The sequence below is a fragment of the Triticum urartu genome, chromosome 2A, assembly GCF_056163025.1.
Source record: "Triticum urartu cultivar PI428250 chromosome 2A, HENAU_Tu73, whole genome shotgun sequence".
Taxonomy (NCBI): domain Eukaryota; kingdom Viridiplantae; phylum Streptophyta; class Magnoliopsida; order Poales; family Poaceae; genus Triticum; species Triticum urartu.
This window is the reverse complement of record NC_141874.1, coordinates 514692794-514716003: the sequence shown is the minus strand read 5'-3', so window position 1 is coordinate 514716003 and position 23210 is coordinate 514692794. Positions and strand designations below refer to the sequence as shown.

The following is a 23210-nucleotide window of genomic DNA, read 5'->3' as shown; positions in this document are numbered from 1 at the left end:
GTTTAAGATTTCTTGTAGGCAAACTTCTGTCTAAATGGGAAGGTCCCTACGTTATCGAGGAGGTCTATCGTTCTGGTGCCATAAAAATCAACAACTTCGAAGGCACAAATCCGAGGGTGGTGAACGGTCAAAGAATCAAACATTATATCTCAGGTAATCCCATAAATGTTGAAACTAATGTTATTGAAACCGTAACCCCGGAGGAATACATAAGGGATAATTTCCGGAACATTTCAGACTCCGAAAAGGAATAGGTACGTGGTACAGTAAGTAAACTGACTCCAAAACAGTTCTAATGGCAATTTTTCTCCGTTTTGGAATATTTAAGAAAATAGGAAAATAAGAAGCAGACCAAAAAAGACATGAGGCTTCCATGGGGGTGGAGGGCGCGCCCTACCCCCCTGGGCACGCCCCCCTGCCTCGTTGGCACCTCGTGCGCTCTCCAGACTCCTGTCGGTGTGGAACGACACCTATGGGATCACAAGAATCCCTACTACGGTTGCCGGGGCGTAGGGTTGCGAGGAGAGCAGGGCTAGTAGACAGCACAAGGATCATTTACCCAGGTTCGGGCCGCAAGGATGCGTAAAACCCTAGTCCTGCTTTGGTGGGTGTATTTTTGAGAGTTCTTGAGCTCTCGAACTAGCTGTGGTCAGCGTGTGGTTCCAAAGAGCCGAATCCCCATCCTCGTCACCTCGGGCCTCCTTTTATAGGAAAAAGGGGTTGCCATAGTGGCACACAGGAGGTGGAAAGGTCTACAGTGGCACGAGGTTATCCCTCGTATTACAGGACAAGGTGCATTTAATGCATCGCTTGGGTGTCCTCTTGCTTTATCGGGGACGGGGGCGAGGCCCGTCCCATCCGTCGCCGCTCCTCCTCGCTTCGACACGCGCCCCGGCCAGGGATGCGTGCAGTGCCATGTAGGCAGGCAGGCAGCTGAGTTGGCGCGGTGGTGGAGCCTTCACGAAGATCTGCATGCCGCCACGCAAGCGCTTGACGAGTTGGCCTGGGAGCTGCATGTTGCCACGCAGGTGCCTGCCCAGCTGGTTGGGCTGGCAGCTACATGTGAACGGTGGTGGAAACTTGGTTGACATGGGCTTGATGGTGGCATTGCCGGCGTCTTTGGCGAGGGTCTTGCCGGGTGGCCTAGCAAGGGTCTCGCCGTGGCGTGTTGTCATCCCCGGCAAGGATCTTTCCGGGGGTCTGGTTGCCTTCCTTGGCAAGGAACTTGCCGAGAATCGTCGTCTTCTAATCTGATCTTAAATATGTCTTCACAAAGATCCGTATGCCACCACAGGGGTGCCATCCCGAGCCCTGGCCCCATGCTGATGATGGCACTGGGGGCCGTGGGCTCAAGGGTGGCTCGCTCTGTTGGTGCGGGGCGAGCTGTCCCAGCAAGAGTCTTGGCGGGGCCGCTGAGGCCACCTGGCAAGGGTCTTGCCAGAGGAACTTGCTTCGTCCCTCTACTCTTTGTGGTCTTGGCCTTGGCGTTGCTTTGATTGTCTTGGTCTTCGATCTTACCTTGGCTCACCTCCCTCGTTCTGCTTGGTGTGGCCGTGGGCATGGCTCTGACTGCCCGTGCACAGGAAAAGGGGTACAAAGATGTGCCCCTATTTTTGTGCACCGACAGGAGCCCCGGGGCCTGGGCCACACATAAGCGCAACACGTTGTTGGGCCAGGCCCAAAACGGTGCGCGGGCAGGTGGGCGGTTTTTACCGTGGTAAGATTCTTCGCGCGCTCCGCCTCCCACGACCCGTGCGCGTGGCGCGGCGTGGAGGGGTGTGCGTGACGTGGGCGGCATGCATGGGGCGGTTTTCACATGCATGCGTCACATCACAGTAAAGAGGCGGCTCGCGTCTTCCCCGTAAAAAGAGGGAGGCATGGAGGCGCGGCTCATTTACTGAGCGGGGTCGGGGTACGATCTTCAAGGCATCCACTCCCCACGATCACGGGGGGTGGAGAGGTCGCCTCACCCGTCCCCTCAGTTCTGCACGTCTGCCACGTGTCCTTGTGTTGGAAAACGGTGGAGGCGAGAAACCAGGCCGCCGCTGGTTGGGCGGCGGGTCGGTCCTGATTCCCCGCGCCTCCGGTGTCTGGATTGGCCGAGCATGGCGGCCGAGCCTCAACCCCGTTCCTTTATAAAGGGGAGGAAGGGGGAAATGGCACCCCGCATTCTTCCATCTTCTATCTCCCTCTGCTTCTGCTCCTCCCTCTCTCCCGCCATGGTGAAAGGGAATCCTAGTCCTTCGACGATGGCGGCGAGAGTCGCCGCTCGACAGCGCCTCCCTCCCCCTTCTTAACCCATGGTGGCGGAACCGACCGCGAGGGGAAGGGGGAGGGGGCGAGGCTGTGGGCGAGGTTGGGGCAGAGGCCGTAGCGCTCGGGGAAGAGGAGGACGGGGTGACGCGCCGGCCTCGCCCCTACCAATGATGCCCTTCCCGATGGAGGGCCACGTTGAGGACCAGCCTTGCGAGTTCTTCATCAGGCTCCGCCGGCCCCTGCGTCGTCGTCTTCGTCTCCCCACTCCATTCGCTCGGGTGATGGAGCGTGTCCCGTCCCAGTCCCTCAGGTTGCACATGAGGGGCTTCGGGAACGAGGGCACGTGGGTCGACGTTGACTTCCCGGCTCCTCGAGTTATGTATCTCCGTCGTGGATGGAAGACATTCGCCCGCATCCACAGCCTGACGGCGGGGCTCGTCCTCTACTTCAAGTTAATGGAGGACGGCCTACTCTCCATCAAGGTCTTCGGAGATCATGGAACTCGTCTGAAATGTTGCGTGGAGAGCTCCTCTGATGGAGATTCTAACGATGGAAGCCCGTCCTCGAGCGAGAGGGATGAGGAGGACAGTGGGGCGGACAGTGGGGACGAGTCCGACTAGGCGTCGGACGCCCCGCGCCTGGGCGGGTGCGGCAGCAGCAGCATATGCACCTGGCCGCTCATCCGGCAGAAGCTGGTCGGGGGCAGGGCCAGCTCCTTGAACGTTGCGGGGTTGTCTCCTTGGGCAGCTGGCGTCGGGAGGCTGGGGAAGAGGAAGAGGGCGGGCGGCAAGGCCGTCAACTCGGAGTATGCGGGCACCGACGCCTTCATCGCGTATTGCCGGTCCTGCCGCCTCATCTTCCAGCTCCTTTCCCGGCACCGTCATCACCGGCACGCCCGTGGGTGGCCACCGAGATGTTCTCTTGGTGCTTTCTGCTGCTCATAGCTCGCCTAGGCGCCCCTTTTGCCCTTTCGCCTCCTTGACCTGCCTCCTGAAGAGAGGGACAAGAAAGGGATTACGGGCATCTTATCTCTTTTTTAGATTGTAAGCCTGCGGGCCTTTGTTAAATTTAAAACATGTAATCCCCTTGGTCGTGTTTTTCATCTCGCACGAACTGTACCTGTATGGGATGTTTTTAATGAAAAAGGGATGCTTGCCGGGTTTTTCGTTCGTGGGTAAATCCCGCGACAAGGAGCGAATCCTTGTTATTGTTTTGAGATAAACGTTCTTCGCCCGGCAACAGGCCTTGCCGTCCCCCCACTCCACTCGACCGTTCTCGCGCTCTTGGCGGAGGCAGGGATGAGGTGGGCGTTAGGCTCCTCGTCCCACCTCCTTGCCTCCGCGGCTACGGCCAAATCCACACCCAGGAAATAATCCCTAGGTATAGGAAAAAGGGGAGCACGGCAACCTAGAGATAAAAACGAGGTTTCACATGCCCCAGTCCGGTTCCGAAATGCATGACAGAGGATAAAAGACTTATCTGGATCCGCAACCCTTGGCAATCTCATCTTGTCGCGGTTGGATCCTTGTGCTTGCAGCCCCCGGCAACTCTGGCTTGCTAGGGTTGGGGCGCTGGTCCGTTTCCTTCTTTCCGAGTAGCTCAACAGAAGTGCTCATGTGCCCTGCGAACCAAAGGAGGACAGAAAAGGAACAGACAGACGCGCACTCGACCTCTAGGCTAGGGGTTAGTCGCCACTAAGCACTAGCAACCCTAACCAAGGAAGAGACTCGACCTAGCATGCATGCTATAACTTAGGGCGCCAATGCTTCATTTATTTATGCTTAGGGTCTGCGCCTGGCTTTGCACAAAGGGTCACATGCCTTGTCGGCAAAGCTTGTACAAAATGTGGCTTGCCGGGAGGCCCGGCAAGCCGCGCATTATGGGTAAAACTTGCGAAGATGCTCGATGTTCCAGGAGTTGCTCACTGGGACGGCATCTTCGGTCTCCAGGCAGACTGCGCCAGGCCTAGTGACTCGCATTACCCGATAAGGGCCTTCCCACTTCGGCGTCAACTTGTTGGAATTCTTGGCCAACTGAACGCGCCGAAGAACAAGGTTGCCTTCCTCAAGGCTTCGGGCATGAACCTTGCGGCTATGATAGCGGCGCAAGGCTTGCTCGTAGCGTGCCGCTCTCACAGCCGCCCGAAGACGATCTTCCTCAAGGAGCGTCGCGTCATCTTGGCGCAACGGCTCTTGCTCAAGCTCATCATAACAAGCACTCGAGGTGACCCGTATATGAGTTCCGTGGGGAGAACTGCTTCTGCCCCGTATACCAGGGCAAAAGGTGTCTAGCCGGTGGCTTGATTTGGCGTCGTCCTGATCGACCAAAGAACCGCCGGCAACTCATCAATCCAGTGGCTTCCACTCTTGTGCAGCTTGTCAAAGGTCTTCGTTCTCAGGCCTCACAACACTTCAGCATTTGCCCTCTCCGCTTGGTCGTTGCTCTGTGGATGTGCCATGGAAGCAAAACAGACCTTGCTGTCGAGGTCTTGGATGTACTGCATGAAGGTGTGGCTTGTGAACTTCATGGAGTGTTGTAACACCCCGGATGTAACTTTCCCAATTTGTACTCCAACTCTTGCCGTTTCGGCGTTAAGTTATTTTATTTTCTCGGGTTCGGGTCTTTGTCTCCGTGTGTTGTTATCGTTGTCATGCATCTCATATCATGTCTTCATGTGCATTGCATTTGCATACGTGTTCGTCTCATGCATTCGAGCATTTTCCCCATTGTCGGTTTTGCATTCCGGCGCTTCGTTCTCCTCCGGTGGTCGTTTCTAACTTTCTTTCGTGTGTGGGGATTAAACATTTCTGGATTGGACCGAGACTTGCCAAGCGGCCTTGGCTAACTACCGGTAGACCGCCTGTCAAGTTTCGTATCATTTGGACTTCGTTTGATACTCCAACGGTTAACCGACGGACCGAAAAGGCCTCGTGTGGGTTGCAGCCCAAACCCCTCCAATTTGGCCCAAAACCCACCTAAGCCTTCTCCATCATCTAGATCGTTCGATCACGATCGCGTGGCCGAAACCCGCACCTCATTTGGACTCCCCTAGCTCCCTCTATGCATATTTAAAGGTTCCCCGAATATCTCCTTCTCCTTCCCCCTCCGAAAACCCTAGATCCAACCTCTGTCGCCGCCGGACGTGTCCGGAGCGGACCGGACAGCGTCCGCCCGCCGCCGCCCGACCTACCGCGCTCTGCCACGTGGCGCCGGCGCGCCCCACATCGCCGAAGCCCACCGGGCCCAATCTCGGCCCCCGCGGCCCACTCACTCCGCCGTCGGGCGCCTTCGCCTCCTCCTCGCCCGTGACGCCGCGCGCCGCCCTTCGCCGGCCGGCGACACCGCGCCCCATCGCCGGCCACCGCCACCTCGACCGGACCTCCTCGCCGCTTCCGTGCCACCGCCACCAACCGCCGCCGCCCAGCGACGGATCCGGCCACCCCGCCGCCGGACCTCGCCGCCCTCCGCCGTCCTCCCCCGTCGACCCCGGCCGCCGTCGCCTCACCGGAGTGCGTGCCCCGGCCAACCTCGATTCGTGCACCGATCTGGATCCGCCGCGGATGAACAGTAAACCCTAGGTGGTTTTTCTTCTGTCCTCAGAATCGCAGATCCATGTGCTCTTGTTCATAGCATTGTATCTCCTCATCTGTAGCTCCGTTTTTGGCATATAGCATATCAAAATGTTCATCTCAGAAAGTACATCATTTCATCCCATTGCATCATTTTCATTTGAGTTCATCTTGATGCCCGAAATGCTGTTAGAAGGAGGCTACTTGAGTTAATTGTCAGATCTGCTACTCCTTTTAGCTTTTTGTCATTTTTGCCATGATTATTGTGTGCATGATATGTTCTGTTAAGGGTTTTGCCATATTTCCATAGGTGCAACCCATGTATTTTTGTGATGTGTGTGGTGACTAGCACAAGCTTGCAAAGTGGTGCACTTGGTAATTCTGTTTTCAGGGACTTAGCAATTCCACTAAGTCCTTGAGTTGTTTATCTCATATGGCCATATGTTCATGTTGTTTCCTAGTGATCCGTGCCTCTTTTGAGGATGATCAGTAAGGATGTTTTGTTAATCTTGTAGTGCGCTATCCATCCATGTCTTTTTTTGCAATTATGGAGCACCCTAGCTTGAGTCAATCGAGCTCTACTTTTGCTACTTTGTGTATCTGGGCAGATTGTCAACTTGTTTGCAATTTTGCCGATGATGTTGTAGTTGATCCGTGCATGCCATGCTATTGTTCTTGACGTGTCTAGCTTGCATTTTGTGCCTTCTTGATAGATGTATGCTTAGCTTTTCATGACTTTCTCTGTAGTGAGTGCATCGAGCTCGTAAATATGCCTACTTGAGTTATGTTTCAGCATGTGCCAGTTTTCACTAAGTCTGAAAACTGATTATGTTTTTGCTACGTTCACATGCTTGCAATTGTATTTTCTGGTCCTTTTTGGCTCAAGGTCACTAAGGGACTTTTGTTAAGCTCTTTGAATAGCTCCATGCCATGCTTTACTTTGCCATGTTCATGTCCTGTAGCATGTAGTTTTGTTGCTCCGAAGTGTGCTACCTGATCTGAAATTCCAGACAAGTGTTAATTTCACTAAGTCTGAGATCTGTTTGCCATATGCATTTTTGCCATGCTTGTTTGAACCTGTTAATGGATGAATTGTCCGTAGCTCAGTGCTAGAATTTTGTTAAGCATCTTGTATGCATCCCTGCCATGTATTTTGTTGTCCTGTTTGGGTGTTGTAGCATGTTCATCTCATTGCATTTAGATGACTACTTGCTGTAAATCGCAGACCGGTGTCATTTTTGAATCGCTTGCCATTTCCAAACCGTAACTCTGATTCCGGCGTTCTTTATATCGTTTTCAAGCGATTTCATCTCACATTTCCAGTGGCACACTTGCATTTCCAAGTTGAGGCCAGGTTCTTGCTTTTCCTATCATGTTTTGCATAAGCATCCCGCATCGCATCCCGCATAGCATACCATCATTGCATCATATTGTTTGATCCTTGCACGTGGTTGATTTGTGTCCTTGTTGCTTGTTTGTCTTGTTTGGGTAGAGCCGGGAGACAAGTTCGCTAATGAGGAGCCCGTTGAGTTTGCTTTCAAGGATCCAGTCAACTCTGACAACTGTGCAGGCAAGATGATCATACCCTCGAAATCACTACTATCTTTGCTATGCTAGTTTGCTCGCTCTTTTGCTATGCCAATGCTACGATGCCTACCACTTGATTTCAATCCTCCCAAATTGCCATGTCAAACATCTAACCCTCCATGTCCTAGCAAACCGTTGATTGGCTATGTTACCGCTTTGCTCAGCCCCTCTTATAGCGTTGCTAGTTGCAGGTGAAGATTGGAGGCCGTTCCCTGTTGGAACATTTATTTACTTGTTGGGATATCATTATATTATCTTGTTATCTTAATGCATCTATATACTTGGTAAAGGGTGGAAGGCTCAGCCTCTCGCCTAGTGTTTTGTTCCACTCTTGCCGCCTTAGTTTCCGTCATATCGGTGTTATGTTCCCGGATTTTGCGTTCCTTACGCGGTTGGGTTATAATGGGAACCCCTTGATAGTTCGCCTTGATTAAAGCTTTTCCAGCAATGCCCAACCTTGGTTTTACCATTTTCCACCTAGCCTTTTCTTTACCTTGGGTTCTGCAGACTCAAGGGTCATCATTATTTTAACCCCTCCCCCCCCCCGGGCCAGTGCTCCTCTGAGTGTTGGTCCAAACTGTCAGCCGCCGGTGGCTACTAGGGGCAACTCTAGGCTGTCCCACCGGAAGTTTAGACAATCTGAGTGTGCCCTAAGAAAGAGATATGTTCAGCTCCTATCGGGATTTGTCGGCACATTCGGGCGGTGTTGCTGGTCTTGTTTTAACCTGTCGAAGTGTCTTGAAGAACTGAGATGCCGAGTCTGATCGGAACGTCTTGGGAGGAGGTCTATTCCTTCGTTGACCGTGAGAGCTTGTCATGGGCTAAGTTGGGACTCCCCTGCAGGGATTTTAACTTTCAAAAGCCATGCCCGCGGTTATGGGCAGATGCGAATTTGTTAATGTCCAGTTGTAGATAACTTGAACCTTAACTTAATTAAAATGAATCAACTGAGTGTGTTACCGTGATGGCCTCTTCTCGACGGAGTCCGGGAAGCGGACACGGTGTTGGAGTAATGTTTGCGCAGGTTGCTCCCTAGTTTCTCGCTCGTGCTTTGCCTCCTCTTCTCGCTCTCTTTTGCGAACAGGATAGCCACTATATTTTGCTAGTCGCTTGCTGCAGCTCCACTTATATTTACCTTGCCATACCTATAAGCTTAAACAGTCTTGATCGCGAGGATGCGAGATTGCTGAGTCCCTGTGGCTCACAGATTACTATTACACCAGATGCAGGGCCTGATGATTCCGCCCCAGGAGACGCGCTCGAGGTCAAGTGGGAGTTCGACGAAGACTCTCAACGATACTATGTTTCCTTTCCTGATGATCAGTAGTGGTGCCCAGTTGGGGGTGATCGGGACCGTGTCGCTTGTTGGGTTATCTTTTATTTTGGCGCCGTAGTCGGGCCATGAGTGTTTGGATGATGTAATGTTATTTATGTACTTGATTGACGTGGCGAGTGTAAGCCAACTATGTTATCTCCCCTTTATTATTCATATTACATGGGATGTTGTGAAGATTGCCTAACTTGCGACATATGCCTTCAATGCGATTATGTCTCTAAGTCGTGCCTAGACACGTGGGAGCTATAGTCGCATCGAGGGTGTTACACGTTGTCGGTGATGACTCTGTTCGGCACACCAAAACGGCAGACCAGTCTTTGAAGAACTTAATAGCTGACTGAGCAGTCACCTTCCTCACTGCTTCCACTTCTGGCCACTTTGTGAACTTGTCGATCGCAACGTACAATACTCAAAGCACACGACAGCGCGGGGGAATGGGCCCCGTATATCGAGCCCCCAGACCGAGAATGGCCAGGAGAGAGGGATTGTTTGGAGGGCTTGAGCCGGCTGATGAAGCTTCCTTGAATGGAACTGGCATGCTTCACACTTGGTTACTAGTGACGTCGCATCCTGGAGGGCGGTTGGCCAGAAGAAACCTTGCCGGAATGCCTTCCCGGCAAGGGCCCTTGACCCTATGTGGGAGCCACATATGCCTCCATGTATCTTCGCCAAAAGCTCCAGTCCTTCCTCCCGGGGGATGCACTTGAGTTTCACACTGTTTGGCCTCCTCCGGTACAGGACGTCATCGATGAACTAGTAAAGGGCGGACCGACGGGCTACTTTCTCTGCTTCTTCCTGCTCCTCAGGAAGCTCGCTGTTTGGAGGAAGTGGACTGTATGCTGCGCCCATGCCGGAGCCTGGGGCTCGATGGCAAGGACCAAAGGCATTTCTTCCTCCATGAGAGCGGCTGTCTCTACGGTCAGGGCTTGACGCCCTGTCGGAGCCAGTCGCTCTTGGGCAGGCTCAGCGTCCGCAGCAGCACCCTTGCCGGCAGCCCCAGGGGGCTCGCTAGGAAAGTACTTGCCAGGACCTGATTTCTTCGGCCTGTTCTGCCCCGCTGATGGTTCGACAGATGGTTGAGTTAACCGGAGCAAAAAGGTACCTGGTTCCACAGGTAGCTTGAATGCGGCACGCTTTGACAGGTAATCAGCGATGTCGTTCTCCGTTCGGGGGACGTACTCCGCTTGGATACCGTCAAAGCGTTCCTCCAGCTTCCTCACCTCATCTACGTAGGCTTCCATCAATGGGCTCTGATAATCCTTGTTGACCTGTCTGACAACGAGCTGCGAGTTGCCCCTAACGATGAGCTTCTTAACCCCGAGGTCTGTCACGATCTTGAGACCGGCAAGCAATCCCTCGTACTCGGCGGTGTTGTTGGTGGACATCTCCCTGGGGAAGTGCATCTGGATCACGTACTTGAGGTGTTCTCCGGTGGGTGCGACGAGTAGCACACCGGCATCGGCGCCTTGCAGCGAGAAATCCCCATCAAAGTACATGATCCAGTCACGGTCTGCTTCCTTGCCGGGGAGAGTGGTCTCCTGGATTTCTTCGTCAGGCGTCGAGGTCCATTCTGCGATGAATTCCACCAAGACTCTGCTCTGAATTGTCGAGGTACTTTCAAACTTTAAACCGAAACTTGACAGCTCCAAGGCCCATTCCACAACCCTTCTGGTTGCGTCCGGGTTGTGCAGTATCCGTTGCAACGAGAGGCGGGTGACGACAATGATCTCGTGGGCCTGGAAGTAGTGACACAGCTTCCTCGAGGCCATAAGGAGGCCGAAGAGCAATTTTTGCATGCTGGAATACCTCGACCTAGCCCCCTGCAAGAGGGAGCTGACAAAGTAAACCTGGTGTTGCATCATCTTCTTCTTTGGCACCACTTCACTCGACTGTGCGGGCATTGCCTTGGTGGCACCAGACTCCGCCGGGGGCCGTGCCTTGTCGGCACCAGGCCCTGCCGGTGGAATCTTTGGCTTGCCATCCGCTGGTTCTGTCGCCATTGCCGCCTCCTCGTCGACCTCCCTCTGTGCCACCAGTGCGGCGCTGACCACTTGATTCGTCGCCGCCAGATACAGCAGCAACGGCTCTTGTGGTTTAGGCGCAACAAGTATCGGCATGGAGGAAAGGTATTTCTTCAGATCCTATAGTGCTGCCTCGGCTTCTGGTGTCCACTCTATTGGGCCTGCCTTCTTCAAGATTTTGAAGAAGGGAAGGGCGCGCTCGGCGGACTTGGAGATGAACCGGCTCATGGCTGCAACGCAGTCGGTGAGCCGACGCACATCCTTGATCCGCTTGGGCGCCTCGATCTGCTCAATAGCCTTGATCTTGTCTGGGTTTGCCTCGATCCCACACTGTGACACAAAGAATCCGAGAATCTTGCCGGACGGAACGCCGAAGACGCACTTCTCAGGGTTCATCTTAAGGTTGATCTTGCGCAGGTTAGCAAATGTCTCTTCCAGATCTTGCACAAGAGTGGGCCCGTCCTTGGTTTTGACCACTATGTCATCCATGTAGGACTCCATATTTCTATGGAGCTGAGGTTCAAAACCAATTTGGACTGCTCTTGCAAACGTTGTGCCGGCACTCTTCAACCCGAAAGGCATCCATAAAAAGCAATACGTACCACATGGGGTTCTCCGTCCTGTAGTTTAACTCTCCTCCAAATGTCACGGGCAGTGTGACCTTTCCCTTTGGCTGGCTCCTCCCCGGATTGACTCCTTGAAACATGCTCATTTCCTCGAGGTCTCCATTAGGGATCTACAACCTTTTGACCATGACAGGCGAGATCAGGTTCAGGCCGGCCCCTCCGTCAACCAACATCTTGTTCACCCTGAGGTTGCGTATTGTTGGCGAGACCAACAATGGCAAACACCCGACAGCGGTAGTGCGGTCAGGGTGGTCCTCGGCGTCAAAGATGAGGGGCGTGCTAGACCACTTCAGCGGCTTCTGAGCGTCGAACAATGGCTCTGCTGCTGTAATCTCATGCGCCCACTACTTGAGCTGGCGGTGAGAGGTATGCAGCGAGGCGCCGCCATCGACACACATGGCCTCCGTAGCCTTCTGGAACCCTTGCTCACCAGACTCGTCGTGATCGTCGTCTTCTTGTTTCTTGTTGCAGCCCCGGGCGGGTCTCTCTTGCTGGTTGTCCTTGCCGGGGCGGCCTCCTTGGCCGCCACGCTTCTTGCCGGATCCCTCAGCACCATCCTGGTCCTTCTCCTTGTCCCGCCTTTCATACTCAGCCTTTTGCTTCTCAGCAAGCAGCTCGACTTGTCGGCAGTTCTAGAGGTCGTGGCCCTTGGTGCGGTGGCTCTTGCAGTATTGCTTGCCGGAGCTTCCTGGCTTGTCGGTAGCCGCGAGGGCCCGGCAGGCGGCGCACCCGGCAATCTCCTTGCCGGGGGCGTCTGCCTTGAACTTCTTGCCGGCACCGGTATCGTCAGATCCCTCAACGGCAAGCACGGCCTTGCCTTTGCGTTTCCTGTTGCGACACCGGCTCTTCTTCGTCGGGGTGGCGCCGTCTTCATCAGTAGAGTTGGTTTTCGCGCCGGCGTCTTCGCCGGGGTACTTCCTTCCCTCTTCAGCCCGGGCGCACCTATCGGCCAGAACATAGAGCTCGGCCACATCCTTAACCTTGGTCATCGCCAAATCCTCGCGGATTTTGTGATTGCGTATGTTCTGGTGGAACGCGCTAATCACAGCGGCGGGATGAACGTCGGGGATGTTGTACTGCACCCGGCTGAATCTCTGGATGTACTTGCGCAGGGTCTCCCCTTCCTTCTGGGGAATGATATGCAGATCACTGGCCTGGCCATGAGCTTGGTGGCCTCCTGTGAAGGCGCCAACAAACTCATGGCATAGATCTGACCAGGAAGAAATGGAATCCACCGGCAAGTGCATCAACCAAGACATCACATTGGGCTTGAGCGCTAGCGGGAAATAGTTGGCAAGCACCTTGTCATCGCGAGCCCCAGTGGCCTGCATCGCGATGGTGTAGATGCTGAGGAACTTGGACGGATGGGTCTTGCCGGTGTACTTCTCGCCGACGTCGGGCTTGAACGTGCGGTGGGACGGCCACTGGAACTGCCTCAGCTCACGGGTAAAAGCCGGGCAGCCCACCTCGTAAGGTAGGCCGCCGGGGGCCCCCGGTGCTGGGTGGTCCATAGTGGGTTCCGCCCGCTTGTCCGACTGGCGGCGCGTTTCGCGCCGGCGTCCGACGGTGGTTCGAGCGTCTTCGTGAGCTCGCTCCCGAAGGACCTGGCGCTGGTCCTGGAGGGTCTGCGGGTCGGACGACACTATGGAGATGTTATCACAAGCGTCGTCACGACGGGCCGACGCCCGTAGCAGCTGGCGAGGAGGAGGAGAGTGCACCATGGCCGTAGCTCCCCGGTCCTCCCAGCGCCAGCATGTGGTGGCTCAATGGAGTGCCGGCCCGAGGGGCCCGCCGGTCGCGGATCGTCTTTGTTTACGATGGCGACGAGGCTCCGGATGGTGGCCCTCCACTCGTCGAGCTTCTCCGCAGCAGGAGGGAAGTCGAGGAGCAGCTGTGCGCGTGCCAAAGCTTCCGCTAGCTTGGGCGGCGGCGACAGCAGCGTGGATCGTGGCGCGCTTCAACTTCTAACTACGTTAGAAGGAGCTCCATCACGACCCAGCGGTTGCGTGCCATTTTCACCAGCGCTTCGGCGAGCGTGCTGAACCCCCTCGTTTTGCCGATGACTCACAGGGCTCTTCCTACGGCGGTGCCCAGGGTCACCATCGTGGTGACGCTGCTCGGCGCGCACACCATGGGAAGAACACGCGGTGGTCACCGGTGTAGGCGTCCTGGAGGTCGCCGCGCCGCCCGGAGTCTGCACAACTTTCCCCTGGAGGGCCCCGCGCCGCCTGCGGGGGGCCCAGCTCCGTCCTTGGATCCGGTGACGTGTAGCCGGTCGTCTGGCGCGCGAACGACGCCGCTCGCCAGGCTCCGACTGCCTGGGTGATGTTGGTGCTCGCGGGCCGCGGCCCGGGTCCTATCTGCGACCGGTCCGCTGCTCGTCCGCACCGGCACGTGTCTTTCGGCTCCCAACGAATCGACCGTTGTGGTCGTATTCTTCTTAGGGGCCATAACGACAAAGAACTGCTAGGCTAACTACTAGACCAGATTCTCACAATTGCGCCCCCTACCTGGCGCGCCAAAGATGTCGGTGTGGAACGACACCTATGGGATCACAAGAATCCCTACTACGGTTGCCGGGGCGCAGGGTTGCCAGGAGAGCAGGGCTAGTAGACAGCACAAGGATCGTTTACCTAGGTTTAGGCCGCAAGGATGCGTAAAACCCTAGTCCTGCTTTGGTGGGTGTATTTCTGAGAGTTCTTGAGCTCTCGAACTAGCTGTGGTCAACGTGTGGTTCCAAAGAGCCGAATTCCCATCCTCGTTGCCTCGAGCCTCCTTTTATAGGAAAAAGGGGTTGCCAGAGTGGCACATAGGAGGTGAAAAGGTCTACAGTGGCATGAGGTTATCCCTCGTATTACAGGATAAGGTGCATTTAATGCATCGCTTAGGTGTCCTCTTGCTTTATCGGGGACGGGGGAGAGGCCCGTCCCGTCCGTCGCTGCTCCTCCTTGCTTCGACACGCGCCCCGGCCAGGGATGCGTGCGGTGCCATGTAGGCAGGCAGGCAGCTGAGTGGGCGCGGTGGTGGAGCCTTCACGAAGATCCGCATGCCGCCATGCAGGCGCTTGACGAGTTGGCCTGGGAGCTGCATGTTGCCACGCAGGTGCCTGATACGTCTGCAACGTATCTATAATTTTTGATTGCGCCATGCTATATTATCTACTGTTTTGGACATTATTGGGCTTTATTATCCACATTTATATTATTTTTGGGACTAACCTTTTAACCGGAGGCCCATTCTAGAATTGCTATTTTTTGCCTGTTTTAGGGTTTCGAAGAAAAGGAATATCAAACGGAGTCCAAATGGAATGAAACCTTCGGGAACGTGATTTTCTCAACGAACAAGACCCGGGAGACTTGGACCCTACGTCAAGAAAGAAAAGAGGAGGCCATGAGGTAGGGGGCGCGCCCACCCCCACCAGGCGCGCCCTCCACCCTCGTGGGCCCCCTGTTGCTCCACCGACGTACTCCTTGCTCCTATATATACCTATGTACCCCCAAACGATCAGATACGGAGCCAAAACCCTAATTCCACCGCCGTAACTTCCTGTATCCACAAGATCCCATCTTGGGGCCGGTTCCGGAGCGCCGTAGTGGGCATCGATCATGGAGGGCTTCTACATCAACACCATAGCCTCTTCGATGAAGTGTGAGTAGTTTACCTCAGACCTATGGGTCCATAGTTAGTAGCTAGATGGCTTCTTCTCTCTTTTTGGATCTCAATACAATGTTCTCCCCCTCTCTTGTGGAGAACTATTCGATGTAATCTTCTTTTTGCGGTGTGTTTGTTGAGACCGATGAATTGTGGGTTTATGATCAAGTCTATCTATGAATAATATTTGAATCTTCTCTGAATTCTTTTATGTATGATTGGTTATCTTTGCAAGTCCCTTCGAATTATCAGTTTGGTTTGGCCTACTAGATTGATCTTTCTTGCAATGGGAGAAGTGCTTAGCTTTGGGTTCAATCTTGTGGTGTCCTTTCCCAGTGACAGTTGGGGCAGCAAGGCACGTATTGTATTGTTGCCATCGAGGATAACAAGATGGGGTTTTCTTCATATTGCATGAGTCTATCCCTCTACATCATGTCATCTTGCTTAAGGCGTTACTCTGTTTTTAACTTAATGCTCTAGATGCATGCTGGATAGCGGTCGATGAGTGGAGTAATAGTAGTAGATGCAGGCAGGCGTCGGTCTACTTGTCTCAGACGTGATGCCTATATACATGATCATACCTAGATATTCTCATAACTATGCTCAATTCTGTCAATTGCTCAACACTAATTTGTTCACCCACCGTAGAATACGTATGCTCTCGAGAGAAGCCACTAGTGAAACCTATGGCCCCCGGGTCTATCTTTATCATTTTGATCTCCTACTACTTAGTTATTTCCTTTGCTATTTGCTTTGCCTTTATTTTACTTTGCATCTTTTATCATAAAAATATTATCTTATCATATCAATCAGATCTCACTCTCGTAAGTGGCCTTATAGGGATTGACAACCCCTATTTGTGTTGGTTGCGAGGATTTATTTGTTTTGTGTAGGTACGAGGGACTCGCGCGTAGCCTCCTACTGGATTGATAACTTGGTTCTCAAAAACTGAGGGAAATACTTACGCTACTTTGCTGCATCATCCCTTCCTCTTTGGGGAAAACCAACATAGTGCTCAAGAGGTAGCAGTGCCTGCCCAGCTGGTTGGGCTCGTAGCTGCATGTGAACGGCGGTGGAAGCTTGGTTGACGTGGTCAAAGGGCTCACAAAATTTTAGATTTTTTAGATTTTTTTGCTATTTTTTCAGGACGGTCAAAGCTGTTTGACCGGACGGTAACAGGCAAAAGGGCATTTCTATAAGGGCACCTAACGGCGGAGGGGCAAATTTGAGCAGGCTTTCGAATCAGGGGTATATATGATTAGGTGGTTCGAGTTAGGGACAGAAATGCAAATGGCCATTGTTTTATAGAAACTATTGATCTCTCATGCTTCACCTAGATTATTTTGAGAGTCCTAATAGCATGGTAATTTTCTTAAAATCCTAATATGCTAGGTATTCAAAGTTAGTAAAATTTTGTTAAGAGTGTTTTGAATACTAAGAAAAGTTTGATGCTTGATGATTGTTTTGAGATATGGAGGTAATAATATCAAAGTCGTGCTAGTTGAGTAGTTGTGAAATTGAGAAATACATGTGTTGAAGTTTGCAAGTCCCGTAGCATGCACGTATGGTAAACGTTATGCAACAAATTTCAAACATGAGGTGTTATTTGATTGTCTTCCTTATGAGTGGCGGTCGGGGACGAGCGATGGTCTTTTCCTACCAATCTATCCCCCTAGGAGCATGCGCGTAGTACTGAGGTTTTTGATGACTTGTAGATTTTTTCAATAAGTATGTGAGTTCTTTATGACTAATGTTGAGTCCATGGATTATACGCACTCTCACCCTTCTATCCTTGCTAGCCTCTTCGGTACCGTGCATTGCCCTTTCTCACATTGAGAGTTGGCGCAAACTTCGCCGGTGCATCCCAACCCCGTGATATGATACGCTCTTTCACACATAAACCTCCTTATATCTTCCTCAAAACAACCATCATACCTACCTATTATGGCATTTCCATAGCCATTCCGAGATATATTGCCATGAAACTTTCCATCATTTCCTTCATCATGACACATTCATTATTGTCATATTGCTTAGCATGATCATGTAGTCGACATAGTATTTGTGGCAAAGCCACCGTTCATAATTCTTTAATACATGTCACTCTTGGTCCATTGCATATCCCGGTACACCGCCGGAGGCATGCATATAGGGTCATCTTTTGTTCTAGTATCGAGTTGTAATCATTGAGTTGTAAATAAATAGAAGTGTGATGATCATCATTTTCTAGAGCATTGTCCCAAGTGAGGAATATAAAAAAGTCCCAAAAAAGAGAAAGGCCATAAAAAGAGAAATGGGAGAAAAAGAGAGAAGGGACAATGTTACTATCCTTTGCCACACTTGTGCTTCAAAGTAGCACCATAATCTTCATGTTATAGAGTCTCTTGTTTTGTCACTTTCATATACTAGTGGGAATTTTTTCATTATAGAACTTGGCTTGTATATTCCAACAATGGGCCTCCTCAAGTGCCCTAGGTCTTCATGAGCAAGAAAGTTGGATGCACACCCACTAGTTTCTTTTGTTGAGCTTTCATACATTTATAGCTCTAGTGCATCCGTTGCATGGCAATCCCTACTCCTTGCATTAAACATCAATCGGTGGGCATCTCCATAGCCCATTGATTAGCCTCGTTGATGTGAGACTTTCTCCTTTTTTGTCTTCTCCACATAACCCCCCACATTATATTCTATTCCACCCATAGTGCTATGTCCATGGCTCGCGCTCATATATTGCGTGAAAGTTTATAGGTTTGAGATTACTAAAGTATGAAACAATTGCTTGGCTTGTCATCGCGGTTGTGCATGATGAGAGCATTCTTGTGTGAGGAAAATGAAACATGACTAAACTATATGATTTTGTAGGGATGAACTTTCTTTGGCCATGTTATTTTGAGAAGCCATAATTGCTTAGTTAGTATGCTTGAAGTATTATTATTTTTATGTCAATATGAACTTTTTGTAACTTTTCGGTCTCACCGAAAGAGCAAATCGGTCCCACCGAGTTTGCCTGACCAACTCTCTGGTTAGCTTATTACCAAACTCCGTCTCACCGAGTTTGTGTAATCGGTCTCACCGAGATTACGTTATGCCCAAACCCTAACCATATCGGTCCTACCGAGTTGCATGTCAGTCCCACCGAAAATCTCTAACGGTCACTAGGTTTACCTTTTCGGTCCGACCGAGTTTGTTGATTCGGTCCCACCAAGATTGGAAAACTGTGTGTAACGGTTGGATTTTGTGTGGAGTCTATATATACCCCTCCACCTCCTCTTCATTCGTGGAGAGAGCCATCAGAACACATACACAATTCCAACACATATGTTCTGAGAGAGAACCACCTACTCATGTGTTGAGACCAAGATATTCCATTCCTACCATATGAATCTTGATCTCTAGCCTTCCCCAAGTTGCTTTCCACTCAAATCTTCTTTCCACAAAATCCAAATCCTATGAGAGAGAGTTGAGTGTTGGGGAGACTATCATTTGAAGCACAAGAGCAAGGAGTTCATCATCAACACACCATTTGTTACTTCTTGGAGAGTGGTGTCTCCTAGATTGGCTAGGTGTCACTTGGGAGCCTCCGACAAGATTGTGGAGTTGAACCAAGGAGTTTGTAAGGGCAAGGAGATCGCCTACTTCGTGAAGATCTACCGCTAGTGAGCCAAGTCCTTCGTGGGCGATGACCATGGTGGGATAGACAAGGTTGCTACTTCATGGACCCTTCGTGGGTGGAGCCCTCCGTGGACTCGCGCGACCGTTACCCTTCGTGGGTTGAAGTCTCCATCAACGTGGATGTAGGATAGCACCACCTATCCGAACCACGGGAAAAACATCCGTGTCTCCAATTGCGTTTGAATTCTCCAAACCCTTCCCTTTACATTCTTGCAAGTTGCATGCTTTACTTTCCGCTGCCAATATACTCTTTGCATGCTTGCTTGAATTGTGTTATGATTGCTTGACTTGTCCTACAATAGCTAAAATCTGCCAAGAACTAAAATTGGGAAAAGGTTAAGTTTTTATTTGGTCAAGTAGTCTAATCACCCCCCCTCCAGACATACTTTCGATCCTACAAGTGGTATCAGAGCTTTGGTTTCGATTTGCTTTGATCTCCATATCTTTGGTGGTCATAGCCTTGGTTTCACAACCTAGGAGAGTATGGCGTCCAGCGAGGGAAATTATCACCGTAGAGGTCCTTACTTTGATGGTACTAATTTTGCTAGTTGGAAGCATAAAATGAAAATGCATATTCTTGGACATAACCCCGCCGTTTGGGCTATTGTGTGTGTTGGTTTGCAAGGTGACTTCTTTGATGGGAAAGAACCAAACCGTGAAGCTACCGTGGATGAGTTGAAGATGTTGCAATACAATGCTCAAGCTTGTGATATTCTCTTCAACGGATTGTGCCCCGAAGAATTCAACAAAATCAGCCGTCTTGAGAATGCAAAGGAAATTTGGGACACTTTGATTGATATGCACGAAGGTACCGACTCCGTCAAGGAATCCAAGTTGGATGTGCTTCAAAGTCAACTTGACAAGTTCAAAATGAAGGATGGTGAAGGTGTCGCTGAAATGTACTCTAGGCTTGCTCTCATCACAAATGAGATTGCCGGCTTAGGAAGTGAAGAGATGACCGATAGATTCATCATCAAGAAGATTCTAAGAGCCTTGGATGGAAAATATGATACTGTGTGCACATTGATCCAAATGATGCCCAATTACAAAGATCTCAAGCCAACGGAGGTGATTGGAAGAATTGTTGCTCATGATATGTCACTTAAGGATAAAGAGTAACTTCACAACAAATCAAGTGGTGCCTACAAAGCCTCATGTGAAGCCCCTACATCATCAAGTGAGAAACAAAACTTCAATGAAGAATTGAGCTTAATGGTGAAGAACTTCAACAAGTTCTACAAGAGTAGAAGCAAAGATAGAAGCTTCAAGTCAAGGTCCTACAATGACAAAAGATCTTCTAGTCGAGAGTGAAACTGCTACAGTTGTGGAAGACCCGGACACTATTCCAATGAGTGTACGGCTCCCTACAAGAGAAGAGAAGATTCTCCAAAAAGAAGAAGCAAAGAATCACCACCAAGAGAGAGAAGGAGTAGAGATGATCGTTATGAACGAAGACACTCACGGAGAAGCAAGGATTCGGAAAGGAAGGAAAAATCATCAAGGAGCTACACAAAACGAAGACATCAAGCTCATGTTGGTGAATGGGTATCCGGCTCCGACTCCGACAGCCACTCAGAGAGAAGTTATCACTCCGACTCCGAAGATACTCAAGATGAAGGTGTTGCCGGTCTAGCACTTGTGTCAACCAACTCCTACGACATATTTGACTCACCAAATGAAGGAATTGGAAGATGCTTCATGGCCAAAGGTCCTAAGGTAACACACCCCGAGTATGTTGATTTCAATAGTGATGAAGATGACTTGTTAGGTGATGATTTGCTTGTTGACAACTCTAGTGATGAATACTATGATGAAACTTCAATTAATCATGCTAATCAAGATAAAACGAATGACAATGATAAGGAGAAGATTGAGGATCTAACTAAAGAACTAAACACTCTTAAGTTAGCTCATGAAACTATCTTCGAAGATCATCGAGAACTTTTAAGAGCTCATGAGAAATTACGCTTTGAAAAGCTCAATCTTGAGCAAGAGCATGAGTTCTTAAAAGCAATCAATGATGATCTCCGCAAGAAAAGTTCTTCTTGCATTGCCAAGCGTTTACTCTTATCCACTTACATACCTCAAGTCAAGTCTAGTAACAAGAACAAGAAAGATTCTTCCTCTAGCAGTAACAATGATCATGCTAAATCCAATATTGTTGCTTCTAGTAGTTCTCTTGATTCCACTAATGATTCTCTTAGCCAAGTTACACTTGAGCAAGAAAATAGCTTATTGAAGGGAATTATAGAGAAAGGAGTGTACAAAAGCCTTGCCGGGAGTAAGCAATTCGAGGAAATTGTGCGCAAGCAAGGAATGCACCGGAAGAATCAAGGTGTTGGTTTTGAACGAAAATTCAATGCCAATGGAGTTGAGTGGGAAGAAGATCAATACCCCAAGACAAAGTTTGTTCCTCAACAAGAGACGTATGATACTTCTTTCAAGGGGACACAAGCTCAAGATGATCTTCCACCACAAGACTACAAGCAAAAAGGCAAGGACAAGCTTCAAGAGGAAATTGATGCATTTGAAGAAGCTCCTAAGACCTTAGTCAAGTGGATCCCCAAGACTACTTCAAGTTCCACTTCATCAAGTACGACTACAACTCCAAGGATTCCCATCAAGATGGTGTGGATCCAAAAGAAGAAGAACTAGAGAGTTCTTGAGGGTGACTCCGCCAACATACTTCACTCTTATCATTTTAGCAAGAACAAGTGCAATCAAATTCCACATCTTGCACTAGTTCAAGGAGTCACAAAACCTCTTGTTGGTAAGACAAGGGACAAGGTAACCTAAAAGTTTTCATGGACATCATCTTGTGTGTGCATCACTCTATGTCTATGGATATCCTTTTTTGTTCCTTGTGGGACTAACCCATGTAGGTATTGAAAGTGCAATTCACTCAAATGGATAGCTCCAAGTGATCTACATCAACATTGAGCATCCACATCTTCAACATCTAGATGAAGTCATCATCGACAAAACCCGAGGTTAGTTCATCCCTCTAAGGGGGGATATCACATCTAGGGGGAGCTTTACTCTAAGACTTGAGCTAAAGCAACTCTAAAGATGTGAACACAACAATGCTTTATGTAAAAGTGGTAACCCCACTTGAGCTTAAACGATGAGTATGACCTATGATCAAGTGTTCTCACTTGACTCCTAAGTCAATATACTCATATATAGATGACCTTGTCATCGCAAATTGCTTGATAGATGCTAGAATTGGTTGTGCATGCCTTGTCACATATTTCATTTGCCATCTTATTATGTGAGCATGCTGGTTGCATATTTTACTCATTCGAGGACATCCACTTGTTGTTTTGATTGTTTGGTTTTATTTCCTTTTGCCAAGTGGATGGACAAGAATGCCTAAGAACCTCCTCTAGCTATCTATGCTTTTCTCGTCTCAAACTCTATTCATGCTACATCACAAAATTTGATCAAGTCAGATTCGAACCACTCTATGTGAGGAGTGCTCGGAGTCCCCGATTCGTCACAGACTTAAACTTCCAAAACCTCTTTATGATTCTCGGTCTGATCGATACCCTACTTTCGGTCCTACCGAGATCATTAAGTTGATCTAGGTTTTCGATCTCGGTGCAACCGATTTGAACCATTCGGTCACACCGAGTTGCAACAACTGTATACAGTTTTGCATCTCGGTGCCACCGAGTTGTTCCACTCAGTCACACCGACAGGATCGGGCTATATATAGTCACGGGCAAAAATTTGGAAATTTCTCCGAACCCCTTCGCCCGCGCGATAGCCTGCTCTGCCAACATGGTCTCCGGATCGTCTCCTCGCCGCCAGCCGCCTCCAGTCGTTGGTCTCCGTCGCTGTCAACGGAAATTCAACCCCGTCGTTGCCGCCGTAGCGAGTCTCCGCTGAACTAGGGTATGGACTCGATCTTTGTGCTATTCCCAATCCGATTCTTAGCACATTGTGATCATCATGATTCTTGCCACGTTTGTTAAACTTCTATCCAGTCAATGAACTCGTAGATTAGGTTTAATTCGAAAATTTTAGGGTTAGGTTTCCGCCGAAACCATCTCGGACCCATCGAGTTGAAAAACTCGGTCCCACCGATTTGGCTTATGCCATTGCACAAGTGAGACTCCGTCTGACCGAGAATTACTTATCGGTGTGACCGATTTTGGAACTCTGTGAAACCCTAGCAGTCTCGGTGCCACCGAACTGTGACTCGATCTGACCGAGTTCACTAGTTTAGGTGCCAAAACTGCTTCGGTATCACCGAGTTTAGAAATCGGTAGATCCGAGATGCTTTCAGTGGGAAACTAAAACTAAGTTTTTGAATTATTCTTTTGCAAAAATCTCTGCATTTTGTGATGCTTATCCACTCTATCTCATCTATAACCTATTCACAGGGTCAGCAGTCAGAGTTTGCATCATGTCAGACCAAAGTGATAGCCAGAACTTGTCAGAGCAGCAAGTGCAGATGAGTGAGGGCACTAGTCCCTCAAGTTCCTCA

The 23210-nt window shown here is 50.4% G+C and overlaps 1 protein-coding gene across 1 annotated transcript; it reads left to right on the top strand.

Moving 5' to 3' along the window:
* Positions 1–2438: 2438 nt before the first annotated feature.
* LOC147985691 (uncharacterized) lies at positions 2439–2876 on the top strand. The gene has a single exon (XM_087541702.1). The coding sequence runs from the start codon at positions 2439–2441 to the stop codon at positions 2874–2876; it is 438 nt and encodes a 145-aa protein (XP_087397828.1).
* The last annotated feature ends 20334 nt before the right edge of the window (positions 2877–23210 follow it).